The sequence below is a fragment of the Lutra lutra genome, chromosome 13 (genome assembly GCF_902655055.1).
Source record: "Lutra lutra chromosome 13, mLutLut1.2, whole genome shotgun sequence".
Lineage (NCBI taxonomy): Eukaryota > Metazoa > Chordata > Mammalia > Carnivora > Mustelidae > Lutra > Lutra lutra.
Genome location: NC_062290.1, coordinates 24,787,049 through 24,805,481, shown reverse-complemented (window position 1 = coordinate 24,805,481; position 18,433 = coordinate 24,787,049). Strand labels below are relative to the sequence as shown.

General features: G+C 42.8%; 1 protein-coding gene across 1 annotated transcript in view; it reads left to right on the top strand.

Annotated features, from left to right (window-relative positions):
• The window catches only part of RASEF (RAS and EF-hand domain containing), a 255,588-nt gene that overhangs the window by 194,755 nt on the left and 42,400 nt on the right, over nt 1–18,433 (top strand). Inside the window, 2 exon segments of the mRNA XM_047698880.1 lie at nt 6,130–6,276; nt 9,940–10,030. Of these exon segments, the coding sequence (XP_047554836.1) occupies nt 6,130–6,276; nt 9,940–10,030 (238 nt within the window).

The window sequence follows — 18,433 nt, the reverse complement described above, 5'->3', positions numbered from 1 at the left end:
GGGTGCGGCACTCGTGGTTGAACAACTGGGCTGGACCATCTTCTGAGCAGCCACAGAGCAGAGCCAAGGAAGGCCCGGTTGCTGGACTGGCTTGTCTCTCTGTGGGATGGCGGAACCAAGCTGAAGAGATCATTATTTTCTCTAGAAGGGAGAGTCAGGTAATCGCTTTGTGACTGGGTTAATGACAAGTGAGAGCTTTTGTGAGACCATAGACCAGAATCACTTCCAGTTAGAGGCGGCTGGCATCAGGCCAATGGTGGGCAGACTTGATCAAGTCATTGCTTCCATGTAACACTAACAGTGGCCTCCCACCCTCTCAATAACTATTCTCCTTGCATGTCTTTGCTGTGCCTTCTGGCTCCTGCTGATTTCTCACCTCATGTCTACGTCTGATGCTGTTGCTGCCTCCCCTGCTCCTGGCTGTCCAGCCCCACCAGCTTCTTCTGGTTACAGGAGCGGCTGCCTTATATGCATGTGCCCTCCCGCCCCCCACCCCCACATCCTGCCCCTTCAGCCTATGGTTATTGGTGCCTGGGATTGGCCATCACCCCCTCACCCCTTTCCCACTGGCTGTCTAATTGACAACTACTCATCCCTCAGGCTATCCCCCAAGTGCTGGTCATATTCCCCTGTCTATACTGCCAGAATATCTTGTACTTAATCTTTATGGTGGGTCTAATGGGGAAAAGAACCCAGTCTGTTTCTTAGAATTTTACTTCCAGGATCTAGCACCCATGCCTTAGGTGGCATGGATGTTTTAATTTCCTGCACTCAGATGGTGGGGTCATAATGTCAGTTTTCTTATGCCAGATGCTAGTGTAGGATGATGCAGATATTGGTACTTTATACTGTTAGCTTTTGTTCGTAGAAAACTGTCTTGAGTTTTAGATCTAATTGATTTATGTTTGAATGACTATGTTAGCCCCCTATTTTAATGCTTAATGCAGTGAGACTCAGGATCTAAGAGACAGTTTTCCTAATGATCTTACTGGGTCACCGTGTTCCTTAGTGTGCAGTCGCGTTATCTGTGCTTGACTATTGCCCAGAGGTGTCTGTAGAGCTGAGGTGTCCAGGCATTCTCAGTACACTACTCCGGTGTATACATGTCGATGTAGATATATCTGTGTATAGTAAGTGTCAATCCTGTGAAAATATGTCACCCTTTTATAATTTGTACACATCCTAAGTGGACCTGTTTTTCTTCTAAGTTCATGTAATAGCCTTTTCAGCCTCAGTGGGAATATTTGTGACTTAAAATGCTTATTTCCCCTGGACCATTGTAAAAGTCTAAGTTGTGAATTGTTCATCGGTAATTACCCACCCCCACTGTCTTACTGTCTTTTTTTTTTTTTTTAACAAATCATCTTGTAATTTATCAGTTGAGATGCATAGGCTTAGATATTTTTAATTTAAATTTTTTTTATTAAAATGCAGTTAATTAACACATAGTGTATTATTGTTTCAGAGGTACAGGCCTGTGATTCATCAGTCTTATATAACACCCAGTGCTCATTACATCACATGTCCTCCTTAATGTCCATCACCCTATTACCCTAGCCCTCCATCCCCTCCCCTCCAGCAACCCTCAGTTTGTTTTCTATGATTAAGAGTTTCTTATGGTTTTTCTCCCTCTCTGGTTTTATCTTTTATTTTTTCTTCTCTTCCCCTATGACCCTGTTTTGTTTCTTAAATTCCACATAGGAGTGAGATCATATGATAATTGTCTTTCTCTGATTGACTTATTTTGCTTAGCACAATACCCTCTAGTCCCATCCACGTTGTTGCAAATGGAAAGATTTCTTTCTTTCTTTCTTTTTTTTTTGATGGCTGCGTAATATTATAGGCCCAGGTTTTAAACATCTAAATGTAATTGGTAATTCGGGGTGTGTTTTTCTCTGATCTGTATTTCTCTGATGTCTTTCTCTGCCTTTCATTACTCTCTTCCTTCAGACATAAAGTAGATTATTTTTAGTATTAGAGACTTTCTTGGCACAGAAGGGTAGAGAATGTGTGTTGTCTTGATTGACTAAAACCTATGCCTTGACCCTTAATTTTTACCTAGTGTTTGTCAAATGCACCTGTAAGCCACTCTGGGTGGTATTTGTAACCAAATGTAACTGCGTGAGATGAGGCCCCAGACTCAGTGAATCAAAAGCGTTTTGGTCCTTGTCACCACAAGGCACGATTCTCAGTCCTCACATGTGCCACCTGGGGTCAGGCCAGAAGGAAACAGAGCTGTGTGTGTGGCATTGTGCATTCTCTGCTTGCTTAACCTTTGACGTGGGGAGCAAGGACACCGGGGGAGGCTGTGCCTGTGGCACTCTTAGGAGCAGGACAAAGATTGTCTTGGCACCAAGTCTGTTGAGCGGAAGGACCCGCATGTGTTTAGCTGCTTGGGCAAGGCATAGCATTTAAAGTTCACAGAAAGGGACCAGGTATCATCTCTTGCTACAGTAAGGTGGTTTTTTAAAATTTTTGTTTTGTTTTCTCCATCAGATGTCAGAATAGCCAAGTGTGTTCTGTTGGCTGTCTCTTGGCATAATCCACATGGTTCTCTAGTTTCATGGAAACAGACCAAATGAAATACACAGATATATGGGGGCTGGGGAGGGTGGGAGGAGGCCTTATTGTCTGCAATAGTGCTTTCCAACCAAATAGCTGTAGGTAAACCAAATTTTGTAAAATTACCTCATTTTAATCCTCATCATGCTGTCATCCTTTAAAGGAGACCCTTTGTAATGCAGACAATCCTTACAGCAGTAATGCATAGCCTCCTCCAAAGCAATTTTTTAAAGATTTTGTTATGTTAAATTTTCTTTAGTGGAGACACGCCCTTGGGGCCCCTTAAGACTACTTCTGCATTTAGTTTCGGCACAAAGAGCTATTTCTTCCGTGGGAAGCTGGACTCTGGAGCCAGATGGGCTGAGTTGGAATCCTGACTCTGCTACCAGGCTAGTACTTAGCTGTCTCTGCCTCAGTTTCCTCTTTGGTAAACAGGATGCTGGTGATAACTTCTTTGTAGGGTTGCCGTGAGGATTAAGTGACTAGTGCATGTAACTTCTGGATCACTGCCTGGACTACATATGTAAGGTGCCTAATAAGTGTCCACCTCAGTATAGGATGCTTCTGAGTAGTCTTTTGTTCCCTGAGAGAGAGTGGGTGGTGGTGCTAAAGATTTACCCTGGTCATAGAAGCTTTTACATAGTTAAGAAGCTATCAAGGAAAAAGATGAGGAAGTAATTTAATCTGGAAGAGGATAATAAAAAAACCCAAAAACAAGATAGGAAACTATTATGCCAACCTTTTAAGTTCAAACTGACTGTAACAAAGAAGTTCCAAGTCCTAGTGGTTATACAAAATACAAACATTTCTTTCTTGTATGTCATTCAGATTGAGGTGGTCAGACAGCCCTGCAGAGCAGTTAAGGTCAGTGTGGTGATTCAGGAAGCCAAGCACATTCTCTCCCATGGCTTTGCCATATTGGAATTCTTCACTTCAGCTGTGGGGGTGAGGAAGAGAGATGGAGGGAGGTAGAGAAGGAGTGGGAAGGGGGATGGAGGGAGAGATGCTGAGAGAGAGAGAAAGAGGGAGAATATGAATGAATAGAAGCTCAGAATCTAATGAAGGGTTTTAGGCAACAAGTGTGGAAGTGGCCAACATACCATTTCTCTTCCTGTTCCATTTACCAGAACTAGTCACATGACCCTCGTCTACCTGCCTGGGGTTCTGGGAAGTGTGCCCTCTAACAAGAAGCAGGATAGATGAGTATTCATGTAGTCTATAGCACAATGATTAACCACATCACATATTTTCTGCTAACCATATCACATATTTCTGCTAAAATATCTGGCAGATATTTTTCATAATACCATTTCTGAAACTCTATAATGTCAAGACCAGCAAAAGTTTTATAAATTATTGTGTTTTTTTCTTATTTTTGAAACTTGCGGAAGGTCCTGAAATCTGGTGACCTGTACTTGTGAACATTTTGTTGTGCTGTTAGTCGAGAAGCAAGGACTCTAGGTGACAGTATCTTAATAGCCATCTCACAGGCAGGTTCCTATTAAGGAGAAAGTTTTTATGTTTTGTATCTTGCTGGTGATCAGTAACTTACACAAGGCAAGAAGTTAATGATCCTGTTATGTATTGAAATTGCATGGGACAGTCCAAGTGTATTTTTGTTTTGTTTTGTTTACTGCTCCAGTAAATACAACTCACTATTGCAACTTATGTTTGTATTCAGCTCTGATGGGAAGGATGATGGCCGCTTCCTGCACCTTATATCAAATGAAGTGACTTAATCCTGCAACTTTATTATTAATATTTCACTTGAGCAGTTCTTTTCAATCATAATTGGCCTCTGCACAGACAGAGAAGTTTATTTATAAGTGTAAACCTGGGGGAGTTTATAGCTCACAGACACACCTTGAGGCCATGCTTAACTAAGTGTCTAGATTAATATATACCTCACATTTTTCAGGGTTTTGTAGTTCTGTGAATTAATTTTGGATCCCATTTCTTCTTTAACACAATTAGGAAGCAAAATAACGTTCTGGTGAATCATGTGGTCTTCAGCTTCAGACAGCGAGTGGAATCCCAGCTCTGCCACTAAGTCACTCTGGGACCTTGGACCTTTTGTTGTTTGCTGTGGTTGCCTAGGAATTTCTAGTAACAAATACCAGACTGGTGGCTTAAACAGCTGAAATTTATTTTCATATGGTTCTGGAGGCTAGACCTCTCAGATCAAGTTGGCTTTGGGGTTTGTTCTTGATGAGGCCTGTCTCCTTAACTTTTTGATGGCCACCTTCCTGTGTCTTCACAGACTCTTCTCTCTGTACCCTTAGGGTATCAGCCACTGAACTTGAATCAGGAGCACTGCTAGCCCCACTGACTCACTCCTTTGTCCTCCAGCAGCTGAGCTGCCCAGTTTTTCTTTTGAAACGACTCTGGAATATGTGTCTTTTAATAAAAGTTAATAATGACAGCTAGGATTGTCACATACAAATATATGTGAATTTATATGAAGTAATTTTTAACTGACTATAAAATAACAGGTACATTCACTCTTATGATCATAAAGGCTGAAATATGTCTTATCAGGGATTAGTGGGAAATGTTATTCATCAGTTTAATGGTTACCTTTTTTTCCTGTACCTCTTATTACCTTTCTTTTTTCAAGTTTTATTTCTATTTCTACTTATTCATTCATTCATTAATTCATTCATTCAAGTGGGGTCCATGCCCAGTGTGGGGCTTGAACTTATGATCTTGAGATCAAGAGTCACACGCTGTACCAGCTGAGCCAGTCAGATGCCCCCTATTTACCTTTCTGTTAAAAAAAATACCTATAAGGGGCGCCTGGATGCCTCAGTCGTTAAGCATCTGCCTTCGGCTCAGGTGGTGATTCCAGGGTCCTGGGATCAGGCACTGCATCGGGCTCTCTGCTCAAGGGGAAGCCTGCTTCTCCCCCTCCCACCCCCCTGCTCCTTTCCTCCCTCTCGCTGTGTCTCTGTCAAATAAATAAACAAAATCTTAAAAAAAAATACCTGCAGTAATAACAAAAAATGCCCCTTCCTGTCAATCCCTCTCTATGCATTTCTCTTCCCTCACCAGTCTACATCTTCTAACACTAAATCATGACTGGGAAACCTAAATATATACAGTTTTTATTTATCAGCCATACCTCAATACATCTAGGAAATAATAAACTTGTTCCATTTTGAAAGTACGGAGAGGGCACCTGGGTTGCTCAGTGGGTTAAAGCCTCTGCCTTCAGCTCAGGTCATGATCTCAGGGTCCTGGGATCGAACCCTGCATTGGGCTCTTTGCTCAGCGAGGAGCCTGCTTCCCACCCCGGCTGTCTGCCTGCCTCTCTGCCTGCTTGTGATCTCTCTCTCTCTCTGTCAGATAAGTAAATAAATTCTTAAAAAAAAAAAAAAAAAAGGAGTACGGAGGGTAGTGCCGCAGCGTCACTGCCTGCCTGCTCTTCTTTCCTTTCTGCTCCTTCTGTTATTGTTGCTTTTTTTGGTTCTTATGTGTCTCGTTCCTGAAAGTATTCTGAAAATTTGCCTTTTTATTTTTTACTTTGTTTAATTTAGCTTTTAATTTAATTTAATTTTTTTTTTTCAGAAAAGAGCAAGTTAGTACCTTGTATCTAAACATCAACCTTGTGGAGCCAAGACTAATTCAGTCGTACGAGCATGTTATAAGGAACTTTATCCGTGAGATCAAACTGCAGAGCACAGAAATGGAAAACCTGGCCATTGCAGTGAAGAGGTATTGAAGCCCTTCCTGTCTTTCTTCCTCTTCTTCGTCTTCTTCTTCTTTTTTGTTAAAGATTTATTTACTTGTTTGACAGAGAGAAACAGCAAGAGAGGGAACACAAGAAGGAGTGGGAGAAGGAGAAGCAGGCTTCCCGCTGAGCAGGGAGCCTGACATGGGGCTCGACCCCAGGACCTTGGGATCCTGACCTGAGCTGAAAGCAGACGCTTAACCGACTGAGCCACCCAGGCACCCCTCTTCTTCTTCTTCTTTTCTTTAATAGAGAGATAGAATGAATGTGAGTGGGGGTGTGGCAGAGGGGTAGAGGCAGAGAGAATCTTAAGCAGGCTTATATGTGGACCTGGTGTCCAACACAGGGCTCGAGTTGATGACCCTGAGATCATGAGCTGCACCAAAATGCAAAGTTAGATGCTTAACCGACTGAGCCACCTGGGTGCCCCAAAGCCTTTCCTTTCTGAGTGGTAGGGGAGTCCTTTAACTGGCTCTATGTCCAGGAGGCAGGTGGACTGAACTGCACTATCCCATTATGATGTGGGTGGACTTCCCGAACCTCGGGCATCTGGAGCTTCCTAAGCTGGGCCAGCACGAAGGCTTAGTCGGGCAGGACGCTGTAAGGACCGCCAGCAGTCCGTTAGTAGGTCACCGTGATTCTATCCTATAAACTTTTCAAGACCAGTGATTCCATCCAGAACAGTTCTGACAGGTTTGTTACTGTATATCCATCCTCTTGAAGCCTACTGGAAATGTCTCATCTGGAGAGGCAGACAGGACAGCCCTTGAAGCCTGGCCTGGTCATGGGCCAGTGTGTGATTTTGGGCAGGTTCCTGCGTCTGCAGAACGAGACTGTAAACGTCCACATTCTCAGGGTGTGTAGGCCCAGGAGATGATGTCCCGGGTGGAGCCCCGCCCCAGTCTGACCACATGGTGGGTGCTCAGTGGTGGGATTCCTCCTGTCTCTGGCCCTCCTCACCCAGCCTGAACTGGAAGACAGAAAGCTGTAAGCCTGTACTGTCCTATGGCTTGTGTAAGCCGTAGCTGGTTTACATAGGATATCTTACTGGTCTGACCAGCAGCCCAGGGCAGAGGAAGGGATTACATGTGTTACAGTCCAAACGTCAGCCTCTTTATTCCCCAGAAGGATTGCAGTCCTCTGGCTTTAGTGGGAAAGAGAGCATTTTGTTTGTTATAATTCCTGGCTGTTCTGCCCTGTAGTGGCTTCTCGTGGTGGCCATTTCACCAGCATCTTTGAGTGTGAGGTGCGTCCTGCTGGCCTCTGCCCAGAACTTGTAAAGGCCCCTTTGATAGGTTGCACCCCACCTGCAAGAGGGCAGGAGAGGGTATGTCTCGGTCTCTTTATTCTTTCCTTCCACATGATGATCAAGCTATCTAGTTAACCTTTTGGAGTTTAAGTGACGGGACTTAAAATATAGGAGTGTTTTCAAACATTCATGCTACATAGGACTTTCTATAGTTCGGGAGTCATGCGAGAGTAGAGGCATCATGAACATTTCAGTTCCTGACTCTGAAATTTTCTCTCAAATTTGTCTTCTGGGGTTTTCAGTATGAGTAGGGCGGTCCTATGAACTCCAAATTCTGTAAACTAGGGGTGATTCACAGACCCACTTATTGAGTTTTTAGAGTGTCCAGGAATATCTGTTAAAACAGACAAACTTCCATGCACACACATGTGCACACACACACGAACTTATATGTGACCTTTAAGGGTAGTACCATATAAACCCACAAGGGAAAAAAGAATGTCGTTCTTCATGTTATCATCACCACCAGGCTGCTGTCCCTCTGCGGAGGGAATGTCTTAGCTGTGCTGAGCTGTGTTCCTGCTTGTCTCCTCCCTGCTGTTCAGCTGTTGGAGTGGGAGCCAAAGTCAGGCTCTGTCCCAACTATCAGAGACCTCACTGAGGTGCTTCCATGATGACTGTGAAGTTCTCCTGTGTTCTTACCTGAGGACCATCACCCTCACCTGGGGTTATGGATGGGGGCAGATCTCTATCTTTTCACTCTGCACTTGGACCTGAAGGATGGGTAGTGTCTGGATGGGAGCCCTGGACTAGGATAGACTGGACAGTCTTCATCACACCAGACATTTCACTATGAGCTAGGAATTGCTGGGGCAAACACGGTGTCATTATAGACTTATACCTGACTTATTAAAAAAAAATGTTGCTCAGAAGTGAGGAAGGCAGAAAGAACACATTCAGGAGCAGTACTGGATATCGAGAAGGAGCGGTTGGAAAAATGGTAATAGGGGGAGGAGGGATGTGGGACTTGGCTGTTTTACAGTCCTAGAGTTGAGCAAACCAAACAAACTTTCTGTAGAGATATGTAGTTCTTAGATGTCATATAGCAGGCATTTATAAACGAACCAGAAATAGCTAACTCTCCAAATGAGGTTAACATCTCTTCAGGCGCGCTGTCAGGTAAGAATGAAGAAAACACAAGGGGAAAATTTTATTTTGGGGCCTACTCCCCACCCCTCAGGACTCACTTGGTACTTTATATAGAAATTAAAGTAATGTACACACAGACTGTGTTAACAAGGGAGCCAGCAAGTGGAAAGCAGGAAAAATGGTGTCCCAGAACCATCAAACTGGAAGACAGATCTTCTGTTAGGTTCTTTTTTTTTTAAATTTTATTTTAAGATTTTATTTATTTATTTGACAGAGATCAGAAGTAGGCAGAGAGGCAGGCAGAGAGAGAGGAAGGGAAGCAGGCTCCCTGCCAAGCAGAAAGCCCGATGCGGGGCTCGATCCCAGGACCCTGGCAGAGTCTTGAACCCACTGAGCCACCCAGGCGCCCCATGTTAGGTTCTATTGTCTACTTTTTATCAATGTCACGTCATTGACCCTCTAAATCCCATGACGGCTCTTGTCATCTAGTTTAATAGGCAAGACTTATGAATGAGAAACTTAGATAATCGGACATACATCAGAGAGAGAGAATAAAAAATACATTTTTTAGGGTTTAATCTGCAGCCTCGACCATTGTAGAGTGACAGATGTCTCCATAGTAGCCAGTTGCTCAGGAAAACTATGCCACAACTCTCCTCAATGACATGTTCCCATTTCTAACTTTTTGGCAAATCAGTGTGCTCTTCATCTGTAGAGGTGATTTGGGGATTAGTGAAGGAAACAGAATTTTTCTACAATGTAAAGACTATTTTTATTCTATAACTTTAGGAAGCTGATTAGAAATAATTGTTGAGATTCCTTTTATCCCCTTCTTACCATAGCATATAACATTGTGTGTTTTCTATAAGCATTTCAGAATTCTATCCAAAGATCTATTTGCCGTGGGGTTCTTTTTTTGGTCCAGGATTGTCACTCAGTTGTGGGAGCAAAAAGGATTTTCAGAATTTATCGAGAGCTTCCCAGTGATTTGATATCTTTAGCTGTTCTTTGCCACAATCTAGGTTAACACTATTTTGTCTAATTTATACCATTTGCTAAATATCTAGTTTATTGTTATTTTACACCCAAGTGGTCAAAGTGCCAATCCTGTTTTATGATGTGGAAGAACAGGGAATATTCTTTAAAATAGTGTGTTTCTCCTCATCTATAACATAGGGGTTGAAAGAGAGGAGGTTGAAGTGGTCTGTGCATGTTGCAGTGAAAAGGTGTGCACCCTCTTGAATTTCAGAGCCCAGGACAAGGCAGCCATGCAGCTGAGTGAGTTGGAAGAGGAAATGGATCAGAGGATTCAGGCAGCAGAACACAAGATGCATAAAGATGTGAGTTTGTGGGATTGGCCCTTTCTTTCCACGATTCCTGATGGATCGCCTTTTACAGACCGGGCACTGGGCAGGGTTTTCCATGAGGGCTATTTTTGGTAGTGGTTTTGGGGGGAGAGCGAGGGGAGAGAGAGATAATAAATAATCATATAATGTAGATAATTTCAGTAGCTATGAGTAAAGAGCAAGTGTGGCCAGCAACGATGGGGAGAAGAGGTCGGCGGGTCAGGGGCCTCTCTGTGGAGGTGTTGTGAGAGTGGAGGCCCGAGGAAGAAGGCAGAGCCCCCCTGGGGTAGAGAAGGGTGGCTCAGCGTTTATGCCACAGTCTCCCTGACCATGCCCACTGCCAACTTTAAATCTAGATTGCAGGAAAATTAAAATTCTGTCTGTGAACTTCTGTGTTTTATAATAAAAAGTACTTTTATTCAGCACTGAGTGAACACAACAGTTGAAACTTGCTTACCTTCACTGATTTCCATAGAAGCAATGTTTGCGTTTTTCCTTATAAACTACAGCTGGGTGATGCATGTTTCCTGGAAATGGAAAATAGACTTACCTGTAAGGCTAATGTTGGGTTGAACATTCTCTATTCATTTGTCCTGTTACCTCCAAGAGGCAGCAGGATGGAGTGAGAAGGGCCTGAGTATTGGCATCTGATTGGCATTAATGTGCTTCCCGGCTCTGCTTTTGCCCAGGCAGGTGGCCCTGGGAAAATAACTGGACCTCTGACCTTGGTGGTGCCATTTTTAGAATGGGGTAATGCACGAGCCTGCTTCACAGAGGCCCAGCCTGATGATGTACCTGAGTGCCTAGCACCGGACCTAAGGCATGCTGACTGCATCTTGGCTGTGGCCGGCCTGCTCTTTTCCGTGGCTCTTCATACTTTGTGTCCTTCCAGATTCTTTGCCTTGGTCTGCTGTACCCCATATATGACTTCGGGTCTCTTTGTTGTCTTATCTCTTACTGGCAAGTTGAGTAACTGTTGGGATGTCATGTTCAGCAGAGTCATTGGCTCAGAGTCCGTGGGCCCACTTTAGTGCATTGGAGATCCCATTCTTCTGTTAGCACTCCATTTGTTGTAGTCTAGAAACAGGAAAATCATATATTTTTTTCTGCCTTTTTTCCCTCTCCGTGCAGCTAATCTGTGTGCTCATTCCTTCATCGAACACTTACAAGCGGACGTGCTCTTCTGCCATCTGTCTCACTGCTTCTTTTTTTTTTTTTAATTTTATTTTTTATAAACATATATTTTTATCCCCAGGGGTACAGGTCTGCGAATAGCCAGGTTTACACACTTCACAGCACTCACCATAGCACATACCCTCCCCAGTGTCCATAATCCCACCCCCCCCAACACCCCTCCCCCCATCAACCCTCAGTTTGTTTTGTGAGATTAAGAGTCACTTATGGTTTGTCTCCCTCCCAATCCCATCTTGTTTCATTTACTCTTCTCCTACCTCCTCAACCCCCCATGTTGCATCTCCTCTCCCTCATATCAGGGAGATCATATGATAGTTGTCTTTCTCCGATTGACTTATTTCGCTAAGCATGATACCCTCTAGTTCCATCCACGTCGTCGCAAATGGCAAGATTTCATTTCTTTTGATGGCTGCATAGTATTCCATTGTGTATATATACCACATCTTCTTTATCCATTCGTCTGTAGATGGACATCTAGGTTCTTTCTATAGTTTGGCTATTGTAGACATTGCTGCTATAAACATTCGGGTGCACGTGCCCCTTCGGATCACTACGTTTGTATCTTTAGGGTAAATACCCAGCAGTGCAATTGCTGGGTCATAGGGTAGTTCTATTTTCAACATTTTGAGGAACCTCCATGCTGTTTTCCAAAGTGGTTGCACCAATTGCATTCCCACCAACAGTGTAGGAGGGTTCCCCTTTCTCCGCATCCTCGCCAGCATCTGTCATTTCCTGACTTCTTAATTTTAGCCATTCTGACTGGTGTGAGGTGGTATCTCATTGTGGTTTTGATTTGTATTTCCCTGATGCCGAGTGATATGGAGCACTTTTTCATGTGTCTGTTGGCCATCTGGATGTCTTCTTTGCAGAAATGTCTGTTCATGTCCTCTGCCCATTTCTTGATTGGATTATTTGTTCTTTGGGTGTTGAGTTTGCTAAGTTCTTTATAGATTTTGGACACTAGCCCTTTATCTGATATGTCATTTGCAAATATCTTCTCCCATTCTGTCAGTTGTCTTTTGGTTTTGGTAACTGTTTCCTTTGCTGTGCAAAAGCTTTTGATCTTGATGAAATCCCAATATTTCATTTTTGCCCTTGCTTCCCTTGCCTCTGGCGATGTTCCTAGGAAGATGTTGCTGCGGCTGAGGTCGAAGAGGTTGCTGCCTGTGTTCTCCACAAGGATTTTGATGGATTCCTTTCTCACATTGAGATCCTTCATCCATTTTGAGTCTATTTTCGTGTGTGGTGTAAGGAAATGATCCAATTTCATTTTTCTGCATGTGGCTGTCCAATTTTCCCAACACCATTTATTGAAGAGGCTGTCTTTTTTCCATTGGACATTCTTTCCTGCTTTGTCGAAGATGAGTTGACCATAGAGTTGAGGGTCTATTTCTGGGCTCTCTATTCTGTTCCATTGATCTATGTGTCTGTTTTTGTGCCAGTACCATGCTGTCTTGATGATGACAGCTTTGTAATAGAGCTTGAAGTTCGGAATTGTGATGCCACCAACTTTGGCTTTCTTTTTCAATATTCCTTTGGCTATTCGAGGTCTTTTCTGGTTCCATATAAATTTTAGGATTATTTGTTCCATTTCTTTGAAAAAAATGGATGGTACTTTGATAGGAATTGCATTAAATGTGTAGATTGCTTTAGGTAGCATAGACATTTTCACAATATTTATTCTTCCAATCCAGGAGCATGGAACATTTTTCCATTTCTTTGTGTCTTCCTCAATTTCTTTCATGAGTACTTTATAGTTTTCTGAGTATAGATTCTTAGTCTCTTTGGTTAGGTTTATTCCTAGGTATCTTATAGTTTTGGGTGCAATTGTAAATGGGATGGACTCCTTAATTTCTCTTTCTTCTGTCTTGTTGTTGGTGTAGAGAAATGCAACTGATTTCTGTGCATTGATTTTATATCCTGACACTTTACTGAATTCCTGTACAAGTTCTAGCAGTTTTGGAGTGAAGTCTTTTGGGTTATCCACATATAGTATCATATCATCTGCAAAGAGTGATAGTTTGACTTCTTTGCCGATTTGGATGCCTTTAATTTCCTTTTGTTGTCTGATTGCTGAGGCGAGGACTTCTAGTACTATGTTGAATAGCAGTGGTGATAACGGACATCCCTGCCGTGTTCCTGACCTTAGCGGAAAAGCTTTCAGTTTTTCTCCATTGAGAATGATATTTGCGGTGGGTTTTTCTTTTTTTTTTTAAAGATTTTATTTATTTATTTGTCAGAGAGAGAGAGGGAGAGAGAGCAAGCACAGGCAGACAGAATGGCAGGCAGAGGCAGAGGGAGAAGCAGGCTCCCTGATGAGCAAGGAGCCCGATGTGGGACTCGATCCCAGGATGCTGGGATCATGACCTGAGCCGAAGGCAGCTGCTTAACCAACTGAGCCACCCAGGCGTCCTGCGGTGGGTTTTTCATAAATGGCTTTGATAATATTGAGGTATGTGCAGTCTATCCCTACACTTTGAAGAGTTTTGATCAGGAAGGGATGCTGTACTTTGTCAAATGCTTTTTCAGCATCTATGGAGAGTATCATATGGTTCTTGTTCTTTCTTTTATTAATGTGTTGTATCACATTGACTGATTTGCGGATGTTGAACCAACCTTGCAGCCCTGGAATAAATCCCACTTGGTCGTGGTGAATAATCCTTTTAATGTACTGTTGAATCCTATTGGCTAGTATTTTGGCGAGAATTTTTGCATCTGTGTTCATCAAGGATATTGGTCTGTAGTTCTCTTTTTTGATGGGATCCTTGTCTGGTTTTGGGATCAAGGTGATGCTGGCCTCATGAAATGAGTTTGGAAGTTTTCCTTCTATTTCTATTTTTTGGAACAGTTTCAGGAGAATAGGAATTAGTTCTTCTTTAAATGTTTGGTAGAATTCCCCCGGGAAGCCGTCTGGCCCTGGGCTTTTGTTTGTTTGGAGATTTTTGATGACTGTTTCAATCTCCTTACTGGTTATGGGTCTGTTCAGGCTTTCCATTTCTTCCTGGTTCAGTTGTGGTAGTTTATATGTCTCTAGGAATGCATCCATTTCTTCCAGATTGTCAAATTTGTTGGCATAGAGTTGCTCATAGTATGTTCTTATAATTGTCTGTATTTCTTTGGTGTTCGTTGTGATCTCTCCTCTTTCATTCATGATTTTATTTATTTGGGTCCTTTCTCTTTTCTTTTTGAGAAGTCTGGCCAGGGGTTTATCAATTTTATTCTTTCAAAGAACCAGCTCCTAGTTTCGTTCATTTGTTCTATTGTTTTTTTTTTTGGTTTCTATTTCATTGATTTCTGCTCTGATCTTTATGATTTCTCTTCTCCTGCTGGGTTTAGGGTTTCTTTCTCATTATTTCTCCAGCTCCTTTAGGTGTAGGGTTAGGTTGTGTACCTGAGACCTTTCTTGTTTCTTGAGAAAGGCTTGTACCGCTATATATTTTCCTCTCAGGACTGCCTTTGTTGTGTCCCACAGATTCTGAACCGTTGTGTTTTCATTATCATTTGTTTCCATAAATTTTTTCAATTCTTCTTTAATTTCCTGGTTGACCCATTCATTCTTTAGAAGGATGCTGTTTAGTCTCCATGTATTTGGGTTCTTTCCAAATTTCCTCTTGTTATTGAGTTCTAGCTTCAGAGCGTTGTGGTCTGAAAATATGCAGGGAATGATCCCTATCATTTGATACCGGTTGAGACTTGATTTAGGACCAAGAATGTGATCTATTCTGGAGAATGTTCCATGTGCACTAGAGAAGAATGTGTATTCTGTTGCTTTGGGATGAAATGTTCTGAATGTATCTGTGATGTCCATCTGGTCCAGTGTGTCATTTAAGGCCTTGATTTCCTTGTTGATCTTTTGCTTGGATGATCTGTCCATTTCAGTGAGGGGAGTGTTAAAGTCCCCTACTATTATTGTATTATTGTCGATGTGTTTCTTTGATTTTGATATTAATTGGTTTATATAGTTGGCTGCTCCAATGTCAGGGGCATAGATATTTAAAATTGTTAGATCTTCTTGTTGGACAGTTCCTTTGAGTATGATATAGTGTCCTTCCTCATCTCCTATTATAGTCTTTGGCTTAAAATCTAATTGATCTGCTATAAGGATTGCCACTCCTACTTTCTTCTGATGTCCATTAGCATGGTAAATTCTTTTCCACCCCCTCACTTTCAACCTGGAGGTGTCTTCGGGTTTACGATGAGTTTCTTGTAGGCAACATATTGATGGGTTTTGTTTTTTTATCCATTCTGATACCCGTTGTCTTTTGATTGGGGCATTTAGCCCATTAACATTCAGGGTAAGTATTGAGAGATATGAATTTAGTGCCATTGTATTGCCTGTAAGGTGACTGTTATTGTATATTGTCTCTGTTTCTTTCTGATCTACTACTTTGAGGGTCTCTCTTTGCTTAGAGGACCCCTTTCACTATTTCCTGTAGAGCTGGTTTGGTGTTTGCAAATTCTTTCAGTTTTTGTTTGTCCTGGAAGCTTTTAATCTCTCCTTCTATTTTCAATGATAGCCTAGCTGGATATAGTATTCTTGGCTGCATGTTTTTCTCATTTAGTACTCTGAATATATCATGCCAGTTCTTTCTGGCCTGCCAGGTCTCTGTGGATAAGTCTGCTGCCAATCGAATATTTTTACCATTGTACGTTACAGACTTCTTTTCCCGAGCTGCTTTCAGGATCTTCTCTTTGTCACTAAGACTTGTAAATTTTACTATTAGGTGACGGGGTGTGGACCTATTCTATTGATTTTTGAGGGGGTTCTCTGAACCTCCTGGATTTTGATGCTTGTTCCCTTTGCCATATTGGGGAAATTCTCTCCAATAATTCTCTCTAACATACCTTCTGCTCCCCTCTCTGTTTCCTCTTCTGGAATCCCAATTATTCTAATGGTGTTTCGTCTTATTGTGTCACTTATCTCTCGAATTCTCCCCTCTTGGTCCAGTAGCTGTTTGTCCCTCTTTTGCTCAGCTTCTTTATTCTGTGTCATTTGGTCTTCTATATCTCTAATTCTTTCTTCTGCCTCATTTATCCTAGCAGTGAGAGCCTCCATTTTTGATTGCACCTCATTAATAGGTTTTTTGATTTCAACTTGGTTAGATTTTAGTTCTTTTATTTCTCCAGAAAGGGCTTTTATATCTCCCGAGAGGCTTGCTTTAATATCTTCCATGCCTTTTTCGAGCCTGGCTAGAACCTTGAGAATCATCATTCTGAACTCTAGATCTGACATATTACCAATGTCTGTATTGATTAGGTCCCTAGCCTTTGGTACTGCTTCTTGTTCTTTTTTTTGTTGTGAATTTTTCCGCCTTGTCATTTTGTCCAGATAAGAGTATATGAAGGAGCAAGTAAAATACTAAAAGGGTGGCAACAACCCCAGGAAAATATGCTTTAGCCAAATCAGAAGAGATCCCAAATCGTGAGGGGGGAGAAAGGGGATAAAAAGGGTTTCAGAAAGAAAAAAAAAAGAAACTATTAAGAAAAGAAAGCCGATAAAAAAATATAAAAAGGAAAAAAAAAATATATATGATAAACTATTTAAAAAACGTTAAAAAAGAAAACAGTAAAAGTTAAAAAAATTTAGCAGAAGAAGAGAAAAAAAATTGAAAAAGAAAAAAAAAATTAAATTAACTGCAAGGCTAAAGAATCATGGGGAGAAAGCCATGAGTTCCGTGCTTTGCTCTCTTCTCCTCTGGAATTCTGCCACTCTCCTTGGTATTGAAACTGCACTCCTTGGTAGGTGACCTTGGTCTTGGCTGGGTTTCTCCTTGATCTTCTGGGGTAGGGGCTGTTGTAGTGATTCTCAAGCGTCTTTGCCCCAGGCGGAGTTGCACCGCCCTTACCCGGGGCCGGACTGAGTAATACACTCGGGTTTGCTGGGTTTGCTTTCGGGAGCTTTTGCTCCCCGAGCGCTCTTGTAGAGCTCTGGAAGATGGGAATGAAGGTGGCGGCCTCCTGGTCTCTGGCCTGGAGGAGCCGAGAGCCCAGGGCCCCACTCCTCAGTGCACCCTCAGAGAACAGTGCCCAATTACTCCCATCACCCTGGCCTCTGGCCGCGCTCCGAGCCGACCAAGCCTGCGACTGGTTCAAGGTAACCCCGAGTTGAGAGCTCACTCCTTGGCTGTCTCTGTAGCCGGCTTCCCAGTTCTAATACCGGTAAGCTCTGCGACACTCAGACACCCCCGATCCTTCTGTGACCCTTTGAGACCTGAGGCTGCGCTGACCCCACCTGGGCTTCACCCCAGTTAAGCCTCTGGAGCGATGTCCCTCAGCAGAACAGACTTTTAAAAGTCCCGATATTGTGCTCCGTTGCTCCGCCGCTCGCCGGGAGCCGGCCCCTTCCCCCACGGTCTATCTTCCAGTCGCTTTGGATTCACTTCTCCGCCAGTCCTACCTTTCAGATAGTGGTTGATTTTCTGTTTCTAGAATTGCTGTTCTTCTTCTCTTCAATCTCCCGTTGGATTTGTAGGTGTTTGTAATCTTTAGATAAGCTATTTATCTGATCTCCCGCTACCTGAAGTAGTCTCAGCCTGCTACTTCTCCGCCATCTTGACTCCTCCCTCAGTCTCACTGCTTCTTAACCAGCCAACTTGTGGTTGGTGTTGGAGCCCTTAGCAGGGCCCCCACACCCTGTAACTTCATGTTTGGCTCAGCTTGGCTCCCTGTGGTTCTGCACCGCACAGCTCTGGTCTGGCGTGATCATTCTCTTCCTTCTCTCCATCTGCTTTCTTGCCCCTCCTTTCCATTTTCCCGAACTCAGCCAAGCTTAGAGAAAGTCTCCCCATCTCCTTGATGCTCCCTTGCAGTCCTCTGGCCATATTCACCTCTTCCTGACCTTGACTCCTTTTGCCCCTACAGTGTTAGTCCATTGCTCCAGGTAAGTATTTTAGACTGTAATGGCTTTCTTGAAGTAGAATTGACACACAAAGAGCTGCATATTTACAGTACAGAACACGATAACACTGGGTGTATCCATACTTCAGGAATCCACCACCAACAGTCAAGATAATGGGTGTATCCGCCCACCATCTAAGTTTCCTCAGGCCCCTTTGTCATGCTTCCCTTCCTCCCTCCTCTGCCCTCCTTGCCAGGCAACCATTGTGTATCTTCTTCCGTGAAATGCCTGTTAAAATATTTTGTTCACTTTGAAAATTAGATGGTTTTCTTATTATGCAGAGTTTTATTTTTTTTAAATACAAT